General features: G+C 40.1%; 1 protein-coding gene across 2 annotated transcripts in view; it reads left to right on the top strand.

The window, feature by feature from the left end:
- The window catches only part of LOC137273704 (RNA-binding protein Ro60-like), a 93,973-nt gene that overhangs the window by 33,952 nt on the left and 41,628 nt on the right, over positions 1 to 18,393 (top strand). For both annotated transcript variants that reach the window (XM_067806505.1, XM_067806504.1), the window contains exons 2-3: positions 5,308 to 5,513; positions 7,513 to 7,664. In XM_067806505.1, the coding sequence (XP_067662606.1) occupies positions 5,376 to 5,513; positions 7,513 to 7,664 (290 nt within the window). In that variant the 5' untranslated portion in view covers positions 5,308 to 5,375. The remainder of the gene's footprint in view (positions 1 to 5,307; positions 5,514 to 7,512; positions 7,665 to 18,393) is intronic.

Here is an 18,393-nt window from a genome sequence, read left to right on the forward strand (position 1 = left end):
ATAAAAAAACATTACGAAAATTCAGTATGTCTGTATCCACAAAAACCTTTTCTCCAAGTGACTTGAGAGACGTTTAAGGTCACGTGCACCAAAAATACAAACATAATTAAAACACAATTATCACTTATTCATGACATATACGTTGTTGCTTGTAAAAAACAAAGAAACAAAATTATAAGTGGACAATCACGATTCAAAAGTGCGATGTTTTGTACCTGGTCTTACTTCCCTCGAAACAAAGCCATCAGGAAACCGAACCCAGTCAAAGCGGGGGTGTGTGCACTCAAGTGCAACGATGGCTTCCGATTGGCCGGTTCATTTGCTTATATGCTGAGAGCTCATTTTGTTTACAGAAAAATGATCTATTTGGTGGGCATTTTAGGAGTATGGCGAGTCACAAGAAAGTTAGATTCTTTATGGATAACAACTTCTTTTATTATACTTGATGCTTCGTTTCAGTATGGATTCATATATCATTTTCAAACAAAATCACATAGACTAGAGTTGTTATCCATAGAGAATGTATGTAGAGATGTTGGGTTTTGTAAATACATGTTCTCTGAATTTGCGTTCAATCCAATCAAAAATCATCTCAGTAGAGATGGTGAACTACTCCGTGGCTGGAAACTGTCATCCGTCCAAGTACAAAGCAGGACTTAAAACTGACATGAGTTTGCACCAGTTTCCGTCTGATCCAGTCGTCCGAGAAAAATAGTTTGTTTGCAACCCACAGGCATTAAAAAACATGTCATGTGTACAAGTATCACACCTGCCTAATTATACACCTGGAAATTAATCAAGCAACACCCCAATTTTTTCTATTGGAGCAACTTTGAAGTGTTCTGACAATCAAAATATGCCGGGTTGATATAGTTTGACACTTTTTTATTCAACAGACGATCTCTGACAAACAACTTAAAGGGAAAAAGTATCAAGACTTTGCTTTATTGCAACGAAATCCAAATTCTTAAAACTGTCTTAAATTCATGAAAAAATGGACACAATTTACTATTCATCCACAGACGTTGTTGTCAGGTGTATTAACACAAATGTCACATGGAAAGAAAGAACAGTCATCTGAGAGTCTGCACACCGACTTTCATCAATATCTAGTGTGTCCTCCCTGCGCACGCACCACCGATTCCAGACGCCTCCTCATTCCTTGGATGAGTCTCCGGATCTGATTCTGGGGGATCCTGTTCCACTCCTCATGCAGGGCAGCCGTCAATTCGTTGAGATTATGGACTGGTGGGTCTCTCTGCCTCACACGACGGCCAATAAAGTCCCACAAATGTTCAATGGGGTTGAGGTCAGGGCTCATGGCAGGCCATGGAATTCTGTCAATTGCATTTTGCCGCAAAAAATCATTTACAGCATGCGCCCTGTGAGGTCTAGCATTGTCGTCCATAAATATGGGTCTCGTTGCCAGAGGATGGTTCTCAAAATGAGGTACCACAGCCCTGTCAAGAACCTCCTGTTGGTAACGAACACCGTTAAGGTTGCCACGGATGGTAATGATATCCAACTTGCAGTTCATGGAAATGCACCCCCATACCATAACGGAACCTCCCCCAAAGGCCACAGTCTCCTGGATGTTCCGTGGAGCCATTGCTGTGTTCCTCTGCCTCCAGACCCGAGTACGACCGTCCACCATGTGCAGCAAGAACCGGCTCTCATCTGAGAAATGGACCTTCCTCCAAGAGGCAATGTTCCAGTGCAAACGGTCATTACACCAGGCCAGTCGGGCTGCCTTATGGGCTGGAGACAGTCTGGGTCGCTTGATTGGCCTCCTTGCCCGGTATCCTGCAGCTTTCAGACGATTCCGAACAGTCCTGTTCGAGATGGGTCTCCCTGGAAGCCACTCCTGTCTCAACCGAGAGCTCGAGTCGAAGGACCTGCGCCGTACAAGTCTCAGTAAAGCTCTGTCCTCCCGGACTGTGGTCTTCCTGGGTCTTCCTGGTCTAGGCAGGTCTTTAACTTCATTAGTGGCCCGGTATTTTTTCAAAAGTTTTGAAATTATGGAATGATGTCGTCCGATTTGAGTCCCGATTTGTCTTAGATACATACCAGCATTCCTCATGCCGATTATTTGCCAACGAGTGGCCTCTGATAATTTCCTACGTGCCATGACATTGAAATGAATGAAAAACCGAATGCAATCGACAACCTGCGCTTGTAAACACCCCAGGGAAAAAGTGCATTTTTCGAAAGTTGAGGTTAAAGCAATGCACGTGCGCTGTGCAAGCTTCACGCGCGTCATATCAACCCATGAAAAGCTCATGCTGTATGTCAATACATCAAAATTGAATAATCAATCATCAAAATTACTTCGTTTAACTTTGTTAAGTTTTTATGTGTCTTTGAATTTGGTGTTGCTTAATTAATTTCCATATGTATACATAATGTGAGACAGGACTGGGGTGCATAAGTCAATTTTTTTGTTTATGGCGTATAGCCTGATAGGTGTTAAGTTGAAATTGCATGTGGTCAATGACTGAAGCTGTGTATTGCATATTGTCTTTAGCAGACAGGCAGGTAGACATATAGGTGTTAATAAACCAGACATTGAGCTTTCTATGTGACAGAGGCTTCTTACCACAGTCAGCAAGTATTTTTATGTAACATGTAGATTATTTGCTTGTTTGTGTACACAACCAAGATTAGACTACTGCTCATGACCTCATACTCTGTTCAAATTCTGCGAACCTATTCCCTGCACAGAACAGCTGTTGAAACCACCTTTTCCCCAAGCGCTGGGGGAAATTTAGTGAGTCGTTTGAACTCGGTTGAATTGGCATTTTTGATGATTTGTTTTGGTAAGTGCATTTTCATGGAATAATAATGTATACTAAAACTCATTTATTACCACTTCAAGCATTATTCATTAGGATTCAGATATTAGGAAAATATACCTATAAAATATTAATTTCATCATGATCAGTAGTAGCTTAGAGAAAGACACCAGCTAAAAGCAAAAACTAATTTCATAATCTACAATTCCACAAGGGTTTAAAATTGCAACTGCTTTGTTTAAAGATGTTTGTACATAAATCTTAGCCTGAGGTATTCAAAATGCCACTGTTAGCAAACCATTCATTAAGACAAAAGCTGAGTCTAAACAGTTTAATGAGCTTCTTTGAAGAAAACATATCATCAGTACAACACTGTGCAAACATTTCAAATTAGGGTCATTAGCATTATTAACCCATGGCCCAGTGTAGCGCATCTGTTGTAATCCAAGCAATTATAACTGACACAGACCTAGCCCAAGCATACAGTTGGTGTGCCAGCGGGATTAATGCCCCTTAAGATAAGATTCATAGGATTAAGAGTTCTCCCCTCTGCCTGGTTATTTCCATAGGTCACACCCCACTCTGTATATTCAGTATTTCATTGGCTATTATAGGGCACAACCATTTTGTGACTTTTTAACGAGCCGTAATCTTATTGTTTCAAGTTAAGATAAATAAGCCAGCAGAGTGGGCAGAAGGGTTTAGACTCCCAACTCAGATCAGCTCTAGCCCTCAGGCCAGAGGGTTGTACCGACTCTCTGGCCACCCTTGTTATTCTATTTCTTGTTAATAAAATTGTAATTAGCTTCTTGTGACTTCGGTCTGTTTGCTACGTTAATTCCCCTCAAGCAGACCAGCATGCCAGTCAGATATGGGATTTCACTGGTACCCTCACTTTGACCCGGTATCCTTATAATAGCATACTGAAAGGTATCAGAATCTGCAAAGTTGTGTTTTACATTGCATGTGACCTTAGTTTAAGCATGCCCCCTCCTGTTAAACATGTATGGCCCCTTTTGAAGACGTCACAGAAGAAAATCCATATTTATCTCCCCGGCATGTAATGCTGGGGGATATACTCAATGCCTTTTTTTGTCTGTCCGTCTGTCTTATAGTTGTGCCTTTTGCTATTTACAGATTTTTGGCATTTTTGTTTGTTTTGTTTTTCCATGAAACGCTTTGGTGTTAGTCTAATGGTAGGGTGGGCTTCGTTTCCGGAGCAGAACTCAAAAACCGATCAATATTTTTCTGCAAAACTTTTTGATATATCAGTCAGAACCTAAAGTGGTGGCTTTTGCAATGTACAGTTTTTTTGTGATTTCTTATTTTCTTGGTTTCCACGGAAATGTTTTTGACTTGGTCTCAAAAGTGAGAGGTGTGTTTCGTTTCTGGAGCAGAATTCAAAACTTCTGAATATCTGTCAGTGTAACTTGGTAGATATATGTGGCAGACCCCAAAGTGGTGCCTTTTGGTATTTACAGGTTTTTGTGATTTATTATTTTCTCGGTTTCCATGGAAATGATTCTTACTTAGTCACAAAACGGAGGGATGGGCTTCGTTTCTGGAGCATAACTCAAAAACTGTTCAATATTTTTCTGCCAAACTTGGTAAATATATCAGTTGGAACTTAAAGTGGTGCCTTTTGCTGTTTACAGTTTTTTTGTGATTTCTTGGTTTTCTATGGAAACGATTTTGTCTCAAAAGTGAGTGGTATGTTTTGTTTCTGGAGCACATCTCCAAAAGTTCCAAATATCTGTAAGCAAAAGATGGTAGATATATGATGCCTTTTGCTATTTACAGGTTTTTGTGATTTATAATTTTCTGGGTTTGCATGGAAATGTTTTTGACTTAGTCTCAAAATGGAGTGATGGGCTTCGTTTCTGGAGCACATCTCAAAAACTTCTAAATATCTTTCTGCAAAACTTGACAGATATGTAGGGGAGACCCTAGAGTGCTGTCTTTTGCTATTTACAGATTTTTGGGATGTATCATTTTCCCAGTTTCCAGGGAAATAATTCTGACTTAGTCCCAAAATGGAGTGATGGGCTTCGTTTTTAGAGCGCAACTAGAAAACTATCTAATATCTTACAGTAATACTTGGCAAATTCAGATGGCAGACCACAAAGTGGTATCTTTTTCAGTTTACAGTGTTTTGTCATTTTTATTTTTGCCTGGTTTCCATTCAGATAAATCTGACTTAGTCTCAAAATGGACGGATAGGCTTCGTTTCCAGAGCACAACACGAAAACCATTTGATATCTTTTGACAGATCTTGGCAGATGTATGAGTCAGATCTTGAAGTGGTGCCTTTTGCTGTTTACAGATATATGGCATTTATATTTTTCATGACTTTCATGGAAACGATTCAAACTTAATCTAAGAAAACATCAAGTAACTGTCAGATGATATGTCATTTCAAATATGTGGGGGCTGGAGGGATATGTCAGCTTATGATGACTCTTGTTTTCTATTTCTGACAGTACTTTATTCTGAGTACTTTGATGTTTGATTGCAGATGTTGGAATTGTTTTGAAGTACCTGTTAAGGGGCCTGTCTGCAGCCAGAGAAGTTGGCAATGGAGACATGGATGATCTGCTGAAGTTTCTTGAGGCTGTAGACACTGTCAAACACTCCTGTGATGAACACCAGGTGGCAATGCTCATCAGACAACATGGTCTGTCTAAGGAGCAAATACCAACCAAACTCCTAAACTCGTCAGAGGTGAAGTGGATAGGATTAGGTTAACATCATAAACTTCATTGCAAATGTTTTAAATGTTTCTTCCTGCCTCATTACTGAAAGTCCTGTTAATTTTTAATTTGTATTTGACTCTCATTATGTCATTGGCTCCTAGTCATTATCTCTTTGATAACAGTACCAGTGGATTGAATTGAAAGATGTAACAGGGCACATACAAGGATTTGGGATCCATGAAAACACAGAAAGTCTGGACTTGACATTCAGAAAAGCATTAAAGCATTGAGAAAAGGAATATTTTAGAGCAATCTTTTTACTCTCTGAAGTCAAATGTCCTTGCTCTTTATTAACACTTTCAGAACCAGCCATAGAAATGTTAGTACAAGAACAAGGAGGAGATGAACTTTAATTTCCTGATTCTTTACATTGTCAATTTCTGTTTGAAAACCATGACTCTCTGAACCTAACCTCATCTAAGGCAACAGCTTTGTGTTATTGATTCAATATCTGCTCATCAAGACTGCCCCTTGATGAACACTGCTTAAGAACCTCCTAAAAAATGCCATGTGACTGAAATTGTCCAACTAACCATTGACCTTCATTGAAGTACACCACACATCAAAAATAAGTTTCCTTGACAAAACTATGATCATCCCTTTTGCCCGGCATGTAATGCGGGGGATACAGTCGACACCTCATCCGTCCATCCGTCATTTTGTTTCCGGACCATAACTCAAAAACCGTTCAATACTTTTAGACCAAAATTGACAGATACAGTTATCTGAACCCATGGTTGTGCCTTTTGCTATTTGGAGATTTTTGGCAGTTGTATTTTATTTGTTTCTCCATGGAACATTTTGGTGTTAGTTGAATGGTGGGGTGAGTTTGTTTACGGGGCATAACTCAAAAACGTTTTTAATATCTTCCAGCAAAACTTGGTAGATACGTCAGTCAGAACCTAAAGTGGTTCCTTTTGCTATTCACAGGTTTTTGTGATTTCTTATTTCCTTCGTTTCCATGGAAACGTCTCAAAATGGAGGGATGGGGTTTGTTTCTGAAGCAGAACTAAAAACATGTGCATTATTTTTCTGCAAAAAATTGATAGATATACCAGTCAGAACCTAGAAAGGTGCCTTTTGCAATTTACTGGTTTTTTTGTGATTTATTTTCTTGGTTTCCGTGGAAATGTTTTGGACCTAGTCTCAAAAGTAAGAGGTGTGTTTCTGGAGCGCAACTCAATAACTTCTGAATATCTGTCAGCAAGATTTGGAAGGTTTATGTTGCAGACCCCAATGTGGTGCCTTTTGCTATTTACAGGTTTTTGTGATTTATCATTTTCTGGGTTTACATAGAAACGATTCGGACTTAATCTTAAAATGGAGGGATCGGCTTCATTTCCGGAGCACAACTAAAAAATTTCTCAATATCTTTCAGCAAAATTTCGCAGATATGTAGGGGAGACCCCAATGTGGTGCCTTTCGCTATTTACAGATTTTTGTGATTTATCATTTTCCCAGTTTCCATGGAAACAATTCTGACTTCGTCCCAAAATGGAGCGATCGGCTTCGTTTCTGGAGCACAACTCGAAAACTTTCAGCAAAACTTGGCAGATATTTGAGGTAGACCACAAAAAGGTGCCTTCTGCTATTTACAAAGCTTTGGCTGAGCTGGTTCACCATTAAATGTGCCTTGGAGCAGTAAATCTGAGGCCATATATAACTAATAGCCACTTTTTCAAAATATCTGGAAAACGTTTCATCATAAAAGGCCAGAGAAAGGCAAACAAGTCTAATCTGTGTGGAAAGATATAAAAATGATTAAGTTTTAGACAGTGAGGGACATGCTAAATTTATTTGTTTCAGCTTAATCTTGTACCAAAAGTAAGACATGGCCACAACCTTCTGTTCATACATGCTACATTTTAAACATATAGAGGTTTTCTTCAGCATGTTCAGTGATGTGTGTACAAACTTCAATGAAAAAATTACCATATCTGTTTTATTTCTTTATTTTCATGCTTCAGGTGTGGATGGCACTGATAGAATATATGACAGTTACCCAAGTGTTGATGAATATCAGTAAAATTGCCTGCCTCGGCTTGCTTGATGGATCTTGTCCAGCCTTACAAATCATTCTCAACAAGTTAGAGGACAATCAAACCCTCATCACCAACAGGTACAAAACTTTTATTGCAGATTGAAGTTGTCTTCCAAGGTATCAGGTTTTGTTGCACATTAACAAAAGTAACTTCTCTTTCATCATGTTCTTCCGTGTTCAGCATTTTGATATTTATTCATGGAATTGCAGATTCATAGTACAGTAAGTCAAGCGTTATCAGTGTGGCTGTTCTGGATAGTGACTGGCCAGATAATATGGGGACTGGTAATTGAGACAGTTGATGATTTGTGTTACAGAGATTTTTTCAATGAAAAAAAATTATATCCTTTGAATAACTATAATTGTTATATCTGTTTCGAAATGACTACAACTTCAACTGGCACTCCAAGTTTACAGTAAATGTTAAAGTTGTCATATTCCTCACTGGCCAGCCAGCAATGCACCAACCAAAAGTGGGTTAGCCTATAATATCATGTTCATGTTCATTGACAGAGTAGTGAAATAGTTGTTCATAGCAATATTTCCTCTAGTATAGGCATAAGGTTGTGCCAGATCCATGACAACCTTTTTTCCAAGGTCAGCTTGTACTCTACCAGTCTCATCTTTAATGTCAGAGGATATAGTCGTCGCCTCGTCTGTCTGTCCATCCATCTGTAATCATTTTGTTTCTGGAGCACAACCAGCAAAACTTGGCAAATATATGTGGCAGACCCCAAAGTGGTACCTTTTGCTATTTGCAGATTTTTGTCATTTGTCATTTTCCCAATTTCCATGGAAAAAATGGAGGAATGGGCTTCATTTCCGGAGCACAACTCAAAAACTTCTTAACATCCATCAGCAAAATTTGGCAGATATTTGAGTAGTCACAAAGTTTTTTCATTTCTGTCTTTCTCAGTTTCAATGAAAACGATTTGAACTTAGTCTTAAAATGGTGGGATGAGCTTCATTTTTGGAGCACAACTCGAAAACTAATTTCATATCTTTCAACAGAGATATGAGACATATCTTGAAGTGGTGCCTTTTGCTGTTTACAGATATGTGGCATTTTTATTTTTCATAATTTCCACGGAAACTTGATCTAAATAAAGTAACCGTCAGGAGTAGTATTAAGTGGTTCTGGGCCAGGTCAAAGAAATAAGTAATTAAAATCAATAACATAGATCTAGACCCCTATTACAAACACCAAAACCAAAATGTCACAACCCTTCTCCCATTCACACAACCTCACAGTGGAAGGGAAACAACCACTGTGAGCTTCTATTCCCTTAACTACACTGTCTAAATGGGAAATCGATCGATAACTGGGTCACAGCGGTGCGCGGTCGCAGTGGCTGACCACCAATTAGACAAATGTTTCACATAAAGTATGAACCTTGTATCATGGCAACAGTGCGTGTGTTGAAAAAGCTGTCACACCAGCGTGGTATGAAGGGATACTCTCGTATGAAAAAGGCTGAATTACAAACTTTATTAGGTATAACATATAAAAAAAAACCTTCTGTGAAAGATTTAAAATTACAAGCACGTGAAAGGGGACTGAGAAATTATTCACGTATGAGAAAGTCTGAGCTCATTGAATTACTCAATGAACAGGCCCCTATGGAATTACAATTCACGCCTTCTGAGCGTGCTATAGGGAAATATTTGAGAGGGTGGAAGATGGAAGTTCAAAGAAACATAGATGTTGAAGATGTAAGGCAATTGGTATTTGATAAAGTCAATGAACAACTGAATGATTTAAGAGGTATTAAATTTCAACTCGCATTAAAGATGACATTAGAGAAACAACAGGGGAATGAAACAGACCAGACCATTGTTTACTTCAGAGGTAACCAGGAAGTTACAACACAACCAGATACTATCAACTCTTCTATTGACAGGTCATTCGAAAAAATTCGAGAAACACTAGAACATTATACTAATATTCGGTCTGGTTGGGTGGTTGATAAGGTCAATATGATCTACCTGGATATAGCAAACTATAGACCAATGAGAGGTGGATCGTACTTACCCCTCCCATAACATTTTAAGGATAAACACGCTATGGTTAACGTTAAAAATCGTGGTGATGATTGTGCGTGGATATCGGTAAGAGTTGCCAAGTTTCCAACTAAAAATCACCCCAATAGTCTTTCCAGTTATCCAGAAGATGATGGGTTAAATTGGGGAGGTAGATGAACCAACCCCTATGTCTCAGTGGTCAAAAGTAGAAACACAGAATCCAGACTTAGCTGTAAATATATATGGGCATGAGGATAACACCTTAATAATCCACAGGGTAAGTCCTTTATTGAATCAGGAGGGCTGTCAAATGATTAATATATTTCTAGTGCAGAAGGTGAAAAATATCATCACACAACTGTACAATATTTTAGTCGATTGGTGTTCGATCAAACAAAACACGGGGGAAACAAATACTTTTGTGAAAGGTGCCTTCATGGGTTTTCTAGGGCTGATTTACTCGATTCACACAGGGATGATTGTCGAGGTGTAGGGGAGACAGCTATACATGTAGATATGCCGACTGAAAACAACAATATCTTGAAATTTATCAACTACAAAAATCAGATGCCAGTATCATACATTATCTATGCAGACTTTGAAGCCATTATTAAACCAATTGATACTTTAGCTCCATCCCCTGATAAACATTACACTCAGAAAAATCAGCAGCACCAAGCATGTGGTTTTGGTTATGTGGTTGTTCGTTGTGATGGTGAAACTAACTCTTCAGTCATTTACAAAGACCCAGACGCGGCTGAGAAATTTCTTGAAATATTTACAGCACGAGGAAGTAGAGATCAGGAAAAAATTGTATAACTTAACACCAGTGCATATGACCCTATCAGATAGGGAGGCCTATAACAAAAGCATGCATTGTCATGTATGCTGTAAACCTCTGAATGGTGATTCAGTGAGAGACCACTGTCACATGACAGGGAAATACAGAGGTGCTGCTCACAGTGAGTATAAACTGAAGCTACGGATTAACCCCAAACTTATTAATATTCCAGTGGTGTTTCACAATTTACGAGGGTATGATTCAGACTTGATTGATTATGCAGGCTATTTCAAAGGTAGAAGACAAGATATCCTGTATCCCAAACAACATGGAGAGATGTATATATCTTTTTTGCGAAATGGGTTGAGATTCATTGATAGTGTTCAGTTTCTGTTGTTGTCTCTAGACAGCTTGGTAAAGGCAAATAACCCAGATGACTTGGCTATAACTAATTGATACACAGAAGAGAAAACTAGAGCCTTGCTGCTACGTAAGGGTATTTACCCATATGAATACATGGATGACTGGTCTAGGTTTATTGAGACAGAGTAACCTCCCATTGACCGCTTCTACAGAAAGCTGACAGATGCATCTGTCTCACAAGACGATTATGCCCATGCTAAAAATGTATGGGAACAACTAGGCTGTCAGACGCTAGGTGATTATCATGATTTATGTTTGAAAATGGATGTGTTGTTGTTGGCCAATGTGTTTGAGAAATTAAGAAAAACGTGTTCAAAGCAATATGGGTTGGACCCATGGCATGGTATTATTGATCACCTGGGCTGTCGTGGGATGCCTTATTGAAGAGAACAGGTGTGGAGTTAGAATTATTCACCGATTATGATATGCATCTGTTTGTTGAGAAAGGGTTACATGAGGGTATTTCTATGGTATCTAAACGATTGCTAAAGCTAACAACAAGTATGTGAAAGGCTATAACCCTAATAAACCTTAGACTCATATACTCTATCTCAATGCTAACAGTCTGTACGGCTGGGCTATGAGTCAGTATCTACCGATAGTGGGATTCGAATGGGTGGGGTGTGGGGTTTTACCCCACGGGCATGTTATGAGTATTGCACCTGATTCTGATAAGGGTTATATCCTTGAAGTGGACTTAGAATACCCAGAGGAATTACACCAATCTCATAACAGCTACCCCCTGGCACCCGAACGTATGAGGGTTAACCCCGACTGTATGTCTGAATATCAGCGTAACCTGCTTGGGGGCATGGGGGCATGGGGGCATGGGGGTGCCCCCCATTGAAAAATTGGTACCGAATTTGATGAATAAAAGTATATAGTCCACTATCGTAATTTACAGCTGTATCTATCTCTGGGTATGAAGCTGACTAAAGTACATAAAATACTGAATTTTGATCAAAGCCCATGGATGGAACCCTATATCAGGATGAACATGGACTTGAGAAAGCTGGCCACTAACGACTTTGAGAAAAACCTGTACAAACTCATGAACAACTCCATATTCGGTAAAACGATGGAGAATTTACAAAAACGTGGCAGTGTGAAGCTAGTCAGGTCAAATGAGGAAGACAAGCTCAGGAAATTGATAGCAAGCCCTGCATACAATAGAAGTACTATATTTGATGATGATTTGGCGGCCATACATGTGAAAAAGAGCCACAATAAACTTAATCGATCGGTCTATGTTGGCATGAGTATTCTAGACCTGTTTAAACACCTGATGTATGACTTCTACTACAACGAGTTAAAGAAACAGTATGATCCTCTGGATAGGAAATTACCTGACCGGCAGGTCTGTGGGGTGCTGCATACGGATACTGATTCACTTCTGATGGAGATTCAAACAGAGGACGTGTACGAGGATATGAAAAACAATATAAACCTATACGATACCAGTGATTACCCGAGAGACCACCTCATGCACAGTCAAACCAATAAAAAAGTTTTGGGCAGGATGAAAGATGAATGTGCAGGCACACCAATCACTGAATACGTGGTGTTGAGAACCTAAGATGTATTCTATCAAGAAAGCCAACGATGCTGAAATAAGAAAGGCTAAGGGTGTGAAAAAGAATGTGGTGAAACAACAACCCTATACAAACAGGCCCTATTCGAGAAAAAAACATTCAAACACCAGATGAACATACTCCGTAGTGATGGGCATAAGATATATGGGTTGAATTTGAACAAGACATCTCTATCACAGCTGGACACAAAACGATGGATAGCCGCGGATGGTGTCAATACCTATGCTTACATCCACATGGGGGTGACCCCCCATACCCCCTAGGTCATCCCACTAAAGATCTTTAAATAACATATACATAATGGAGAGAATATACTACAGTCAGCGTGGATATTGGAAAGGGGCAGATGCTATAAAAAAATTAGCTGAAGCCACACGTTTCGTAACAAAAAGGCCAAGGCCTGGTTAAAAAAACAAGCTATATGGCAACTATACTTACCACCGCCGAGATATATACCCAGGAGAAAATTCGGTATTCATATCCCTAATCAAGTTCACCAGGCCGATCTATTGTTTCTTCCACATGATAGGGTTAGAGGTAAAACATACAAGTATGCACTGACCATTGTAGATGTAGCCAGTCGCTACAAGGAAGCTGAACCCTTAACCGCCAAGGACACGACACAAGTTGCACATGGTTTTGAGCGCATATACAAATGCAGTCTGCTGACCTGGCCTTCCTAGTTGCAAGTTGACCCAGGCCGTGAATTCATGGGTGCCGTGTCTCAACTGTGAGCCAAACACAATGTTGAGATAAGGAGGGGTGCAGCCGGTGAACATAGCAGCTATAGTCGAGAAATTCAATCGCTCCTTAGCCGAACGTTTGTTTGCTCACCAATACTCATGGGACTTGCAGTCGGCTGGGGGTGTGAGGGTATCCCCTCCAAACAGAGAATGGGTAGTATGACTTCCTCATGTGGTTGACTCAATGAACCGTGAAGTAACTAGGCTACAAGGGGGTATGGGGGGTTCCCCCATGAGGCCTGCAGACGCAATCCATATGAAATCTGTTGTATCTCTGTCTGGAGTACCCTGTAAGCCGTCCGCAGGACACCCCACGTAAAAAGAAATTCCAGTTGCGTACTCATTAGATATTTATATCAACCAGGTGAATACGATTGAGACACCCGTAAACGTGCTACAGATCCTGTCTGTTCTACGAAAACATACAATATTGATCGAGTGGATGTCAAAGCCAGGGAACCTAACTTGTACTTCCTGGTAAATGGACTGCGCAGAGGATTCATATGCGAGGAATTACAAATCATACCTTAATCTTACCCATTAATATGTAGTTTCATAGCTTCGTCGACGTCTGTGAACAATCTAAAGGCATGATTTTCACGCTGGCATTGATTATTGATAAAATCTAGTCTGTTCAAATGCCTCTTAGCGTATTCAGCCTGTGCAGCTTGTAGTTTCTCTGTGGCTATATTGTGTCGCTTTCTCTCCGCCTCTATCTCAGTCTCGTTTGACTCTCTCAATTGTGAAAACAGGAAATTACTCCCAGAAAATGCTACTGCATTCACGCGAGCCCCACCAACCATCATTGCTACTGTGGCCATGTTTTATTTTACTTCAAAATATTTTCAGGTATAATACCTTTTGAGCAGAACTCAAAAACTTCTTAATATCTGTTAGTAAAACTTTCTAGATATGTGTGGCAGACCTCAAAGTGGTGCCTTTTGGTTTTTAAAGGTTTTTGTGATGTATCATTTTCTTGGTTTTCACGGAAAAATTTCTGACTTAGTCTCAAAATGGAGGGGTGGGTTTCGTTCCCAGAGCACAACTCGAAAACCATTTCATATCTTTCAACAGATCTTGGCAGATATATGAGACAGATCTTGAAATTGTGACTTTGCTGGTTACAGATATATGGTATTTATAATTTTCATGACTTCCATGGAAACAGTTCAGACTTAGTCTACAAAAACAATGAGTAACTCTCAGATTATTTGTCCTTTCAAACATGTGCAGGCCAGGGGGATATGTCATCTTCTGATGACTCTTGTTTATGAGTTATTTTTTTCTTGGTCTCCATGGAAACGTTTTGGACTTCGTCTCAAAAGTGAGAGGTGTATTTCGTTTCCGGAGCAGAACTCGAAAACTTCATAATATCTGTCAGTAAAACTTGGTAGATATGTGTGGCAGACCCCAAAGTGGTGCCTTTTTATGTATTTTCTCGATTCCATGAACATGTTGCTGACATTGTTTCCGGAGCACAGCTCGGAAACCATTTCATATCTTTCAAAAGAGCTTGGCAGATATATAGAGACAGATCTTGAAATGGTGACTTTTTCTGATTACAGATATTTGGCATTTATATTTTTTATGAATTCCATGGAAACAATTCTGACTTGGTCTAAAAACACAATAAGTAACTGTCGGATGATTTGTCCTTTCAAATATGTGGGGGCGGGGGGATATGTCATCTTCTGATGACTCTTGTTTAAATGGTTATCCCCTTGCTTCCATTTTCAACGTGATGCCTGCTACCGTGTAGATGTTATCATCCGTCAATCTCATATTCAACCTCAACGTGTGCTTTCTGGTTAGGTAATCAACGATATTCATAGAATATAGATCCAATTCACTGACCACGTTGTGAACTATTGAGTTTCGTTCTATTGTTGATAGTTTCTGTATTTCTTGCCACTGCTGGTGCTCTCTCTTACCGTGACTGAAGAACTGATTAGGCACTCCCTCTATGGTCACTTCTACTTTGGTGATTTCTGGGTTGAAGAATTTCTCAATGTCTCTTTCGAATGCGCTGTATTCCTCCATGGGTATAATCAATATTCCTTTCATCGATCGCGCCGTTACGTTCAAACTGATATTCCAAATTGTATCGCTCTTGTCACGTTGAATCATACTGTGCCGCAGTATCCTATCATAGAGGAAGGTCATTTTTCCAAAGTAGGAATTTCGAATCTGCCTGTCAAGATCTGGACTAGTCCCCATTTCGAACTCCAAGGAGATGTTTTCGATCTCGTAACTAACCTCGTCACCATTTGGCGTACGCACGACTTCTGCAAAATTGTAATCATTGAACGAGAGTTCGTATTCCAACCTGTCACCCAATGTGGCTTGGTAAAACGGTGCATGAGAGGTTAACAACTCAAAGTCAAGTGGGATTCAAAACCCGCTTCAGCGATTGCTTTTTCGTTTTGTGATAGTTTGGATGTCTCTTCTGGTGTGAAGGTGTCTGCTGTCGAGTCCCTGGTATGCATTGTTTTCTCGTTCTCCCTCACTTTCCCACAGGTCTGTGTAACAGTAATATATATTGCTGTCGTCTATGCTCAGCACCTCATTGCCGCTATTTTTTATAGGGGTCTTCTTAACTATAGCACGACCCACATTATTCACGAGCTCTCGTTTGTTGTTGCCTGAAGTCAACCTGATGTTAAACACCAACTGTGCCGTTCCTGATACTATGACGCCGTTCTCACCCAAGTTTGGGAATCTAACCGGCAATGCTTGGTTCTGGTCTATCGTGCTTGGGTTGTTCGTAATAGTAACCGACTTGCGCACGGCTTTGATGCCTTGTGGCTCTCTTAATCTTCAAAAAGGATTTAGCTTTCTACTGTATGACATTATATATTATTATGATAATATGGTTTAATTTCAAAATATGGGCGATTTTGAGATGGATGATTTTGGAGTGGGGCCCACACCCTTGACGTTTATGACGATGAAGATACTTTGTTTACTGGTTCACAAACAAGAGCCTCAATGTTAGAAACAGCAGTAGATGATTATTACGAAGAATTAAAAAATGATAAAAACTACATCGATCCTATGTGCCAAGACTATTCGAACTTTACCATAGATGATAGTGGGACTCTACATCTTAGGGATAACCCGGGTGTTGGCCTATTCCACAGTCGCACTAGAAAACCACTTGCCTTGTCAACTCTAGGCAGTTGTTATGGTACTGATTTTATCCATGAAAAACTAAACATGCATAATTATGGTGGTGCAAAGCCAAAAATTCCCACGGAGGTCGTTCAAAATCTGCAAACTACCAGATCCGAACTTGTTGGAACCAGCCATGACCTGCAGTATGGGGGTGTGGGGGATCCCCCACACAGCATAGAGAAACTGTTGAGTAAATACTGGGATAAACCATTGCCAGGGTTTGAATTTCCCATGAGGGAACTGCATGGTCTAGATGAAGCCGTGAAATGCGTACGCTGTGAACTCGTGAACAACATGGGAAAACTGAATGAACTCGATGAGCTCGTGAAAAAACCAAACTCAACAAAATGGAAGACGATGATATGAAGCGTCGTATCACGGAACGACTAAGCAATTTAGAAGACGAGAGATGCACGTGATTGGAATCTGCTTCCTCGAATCGTGAACAGCTTCGATCCCAGATCAGCCGTATATGAGAAACAATGGATAGAATACTGAATGAGGATACAACTTAACCAACAGGATTCGAATATTGTTCCGTGAGCAAGGCATCACCAATGCCAGTGTTCTGACGGCATTAGGTTTCATCATATCAGCTCTGGTCATATTGCTGATGGGGGACTTACAGTCTGTGGGCATTCATTGTCGCAGTGGCTGGACTAGTATATGTTGCTGCTAAGGTATTGTTAACCAAATAAGACACAGCTGACCGCGACACCACCAACAGCCAGTGCTGTTTGATAATCGATATGATGCTGGTTGACTGCCTGCACTGTGGGGGAGAACATGTGAACTTGTGATTTTCTGTACACTGGCTCTGGTGGTGGTTGCACTATATCAGTTTCACCAGTGTGTGTGGTAGGTATGTGGGAGACATTTATATCAGCATTAACACCCAAGTTATGGTGATGATTATTTCATTGTTGTAACCAGTTATTTTATTCATTCTCAGTCGCATGTTACTGGGAGCCATGTACAATCCCACACCGAACACATAGTCAACCTTTGACCAGGCATATTGTGTCCTGGTATCGTTTTATAGCACTAGGTAGATCTACCGGTGATACAATAGCATCCTCAATATTAACCACTTGTTTCTGCGCATCTGCGGTTCCGCTACCAATGATAATGGAATGCGTCTGTGAATAAGCGCCAAACATAGCCCACATGTACATACTAATTGAATCGTTTAAACGAATAGTACCAGCGTGAGTGTATCCTTTTGATGTATCCAGCAAGAATTTTTTCCAATCATCACCTGGCCCCTGTTTGAACCTCCAAACACGGTAATCCTTGCTGTCGTCAAAAGCCAAGTAACGGTCGTCCCACTCGTTTGTTTTAAAGTAGTAATACGATTTATATCCCCATTTTTTAACCACATCGAAGCTGTCTTCTGCGAGAGACTGATTGTGAACGATAGGAATTTCTAATCCATGATTCGGGCCCGGCAAATGCCAGTCCGTAATCGGATCAAAACCGAATTCATTACAAACTTGTTCGTATGCCCGTCTATCGTATGGATTGTTTATTGCATTCCGTACCTTATTCTGGTGTACTTATTTCTTTGAGACTACGTCTGATATGGTAGTACACGTGAAATGTAAACACAAATTTCCTCAGTTCATCCTGCCTAGTGTCTGTCAACGCCGCATCCAGTCGTCGCGCACCACACAGCGAAATTGAATTGAGTCTGCCAGAACTGCATCGGGTTGTTAAACAATGCCCGGACCGTTTTCACGTTTGTGGCAGAAAAACTATAATGTTCAAACACATCTATGAATCTGGCTCTAAAATGTTGGGGTGTTCCGTGGACAGCCGACTCCAAGTCCACCACGATTTTCATGTGTGTGAAGTCGGAGGCGTTTATGTTGTCGTTTTTAGGGTAATGCATATTATTATTATATATAATTTATGTTATGATATGTACATTACGTTTCCGGATATAACAAACAGTGAGCCCATTCAACTTATGCATGCCATTGATAACACGTCGGCCCAACTCGAAACAGCACTATGTGATTTCACCATGTGTTGACCGTCAATAATTCACAAAACGCAATAGAAAATGGTTA

The sequence above is a fragment of the Haliotis asinina genome, chromosome 2, assembly GCF_037392515.1.
Source record: "Haliotis asinina isolate JCU_RB_2024 chromosome 2, JCU_Hal_asi_v2, whole genome shotgun sequence".
Classification (NCBI taxonomy): domain Eukaryota; kingdom Metazoa; phylum Mollusca; class Gastropoda; order Lepetellida; family Haliotidae; genus Haliotis; species Haliotis asinina.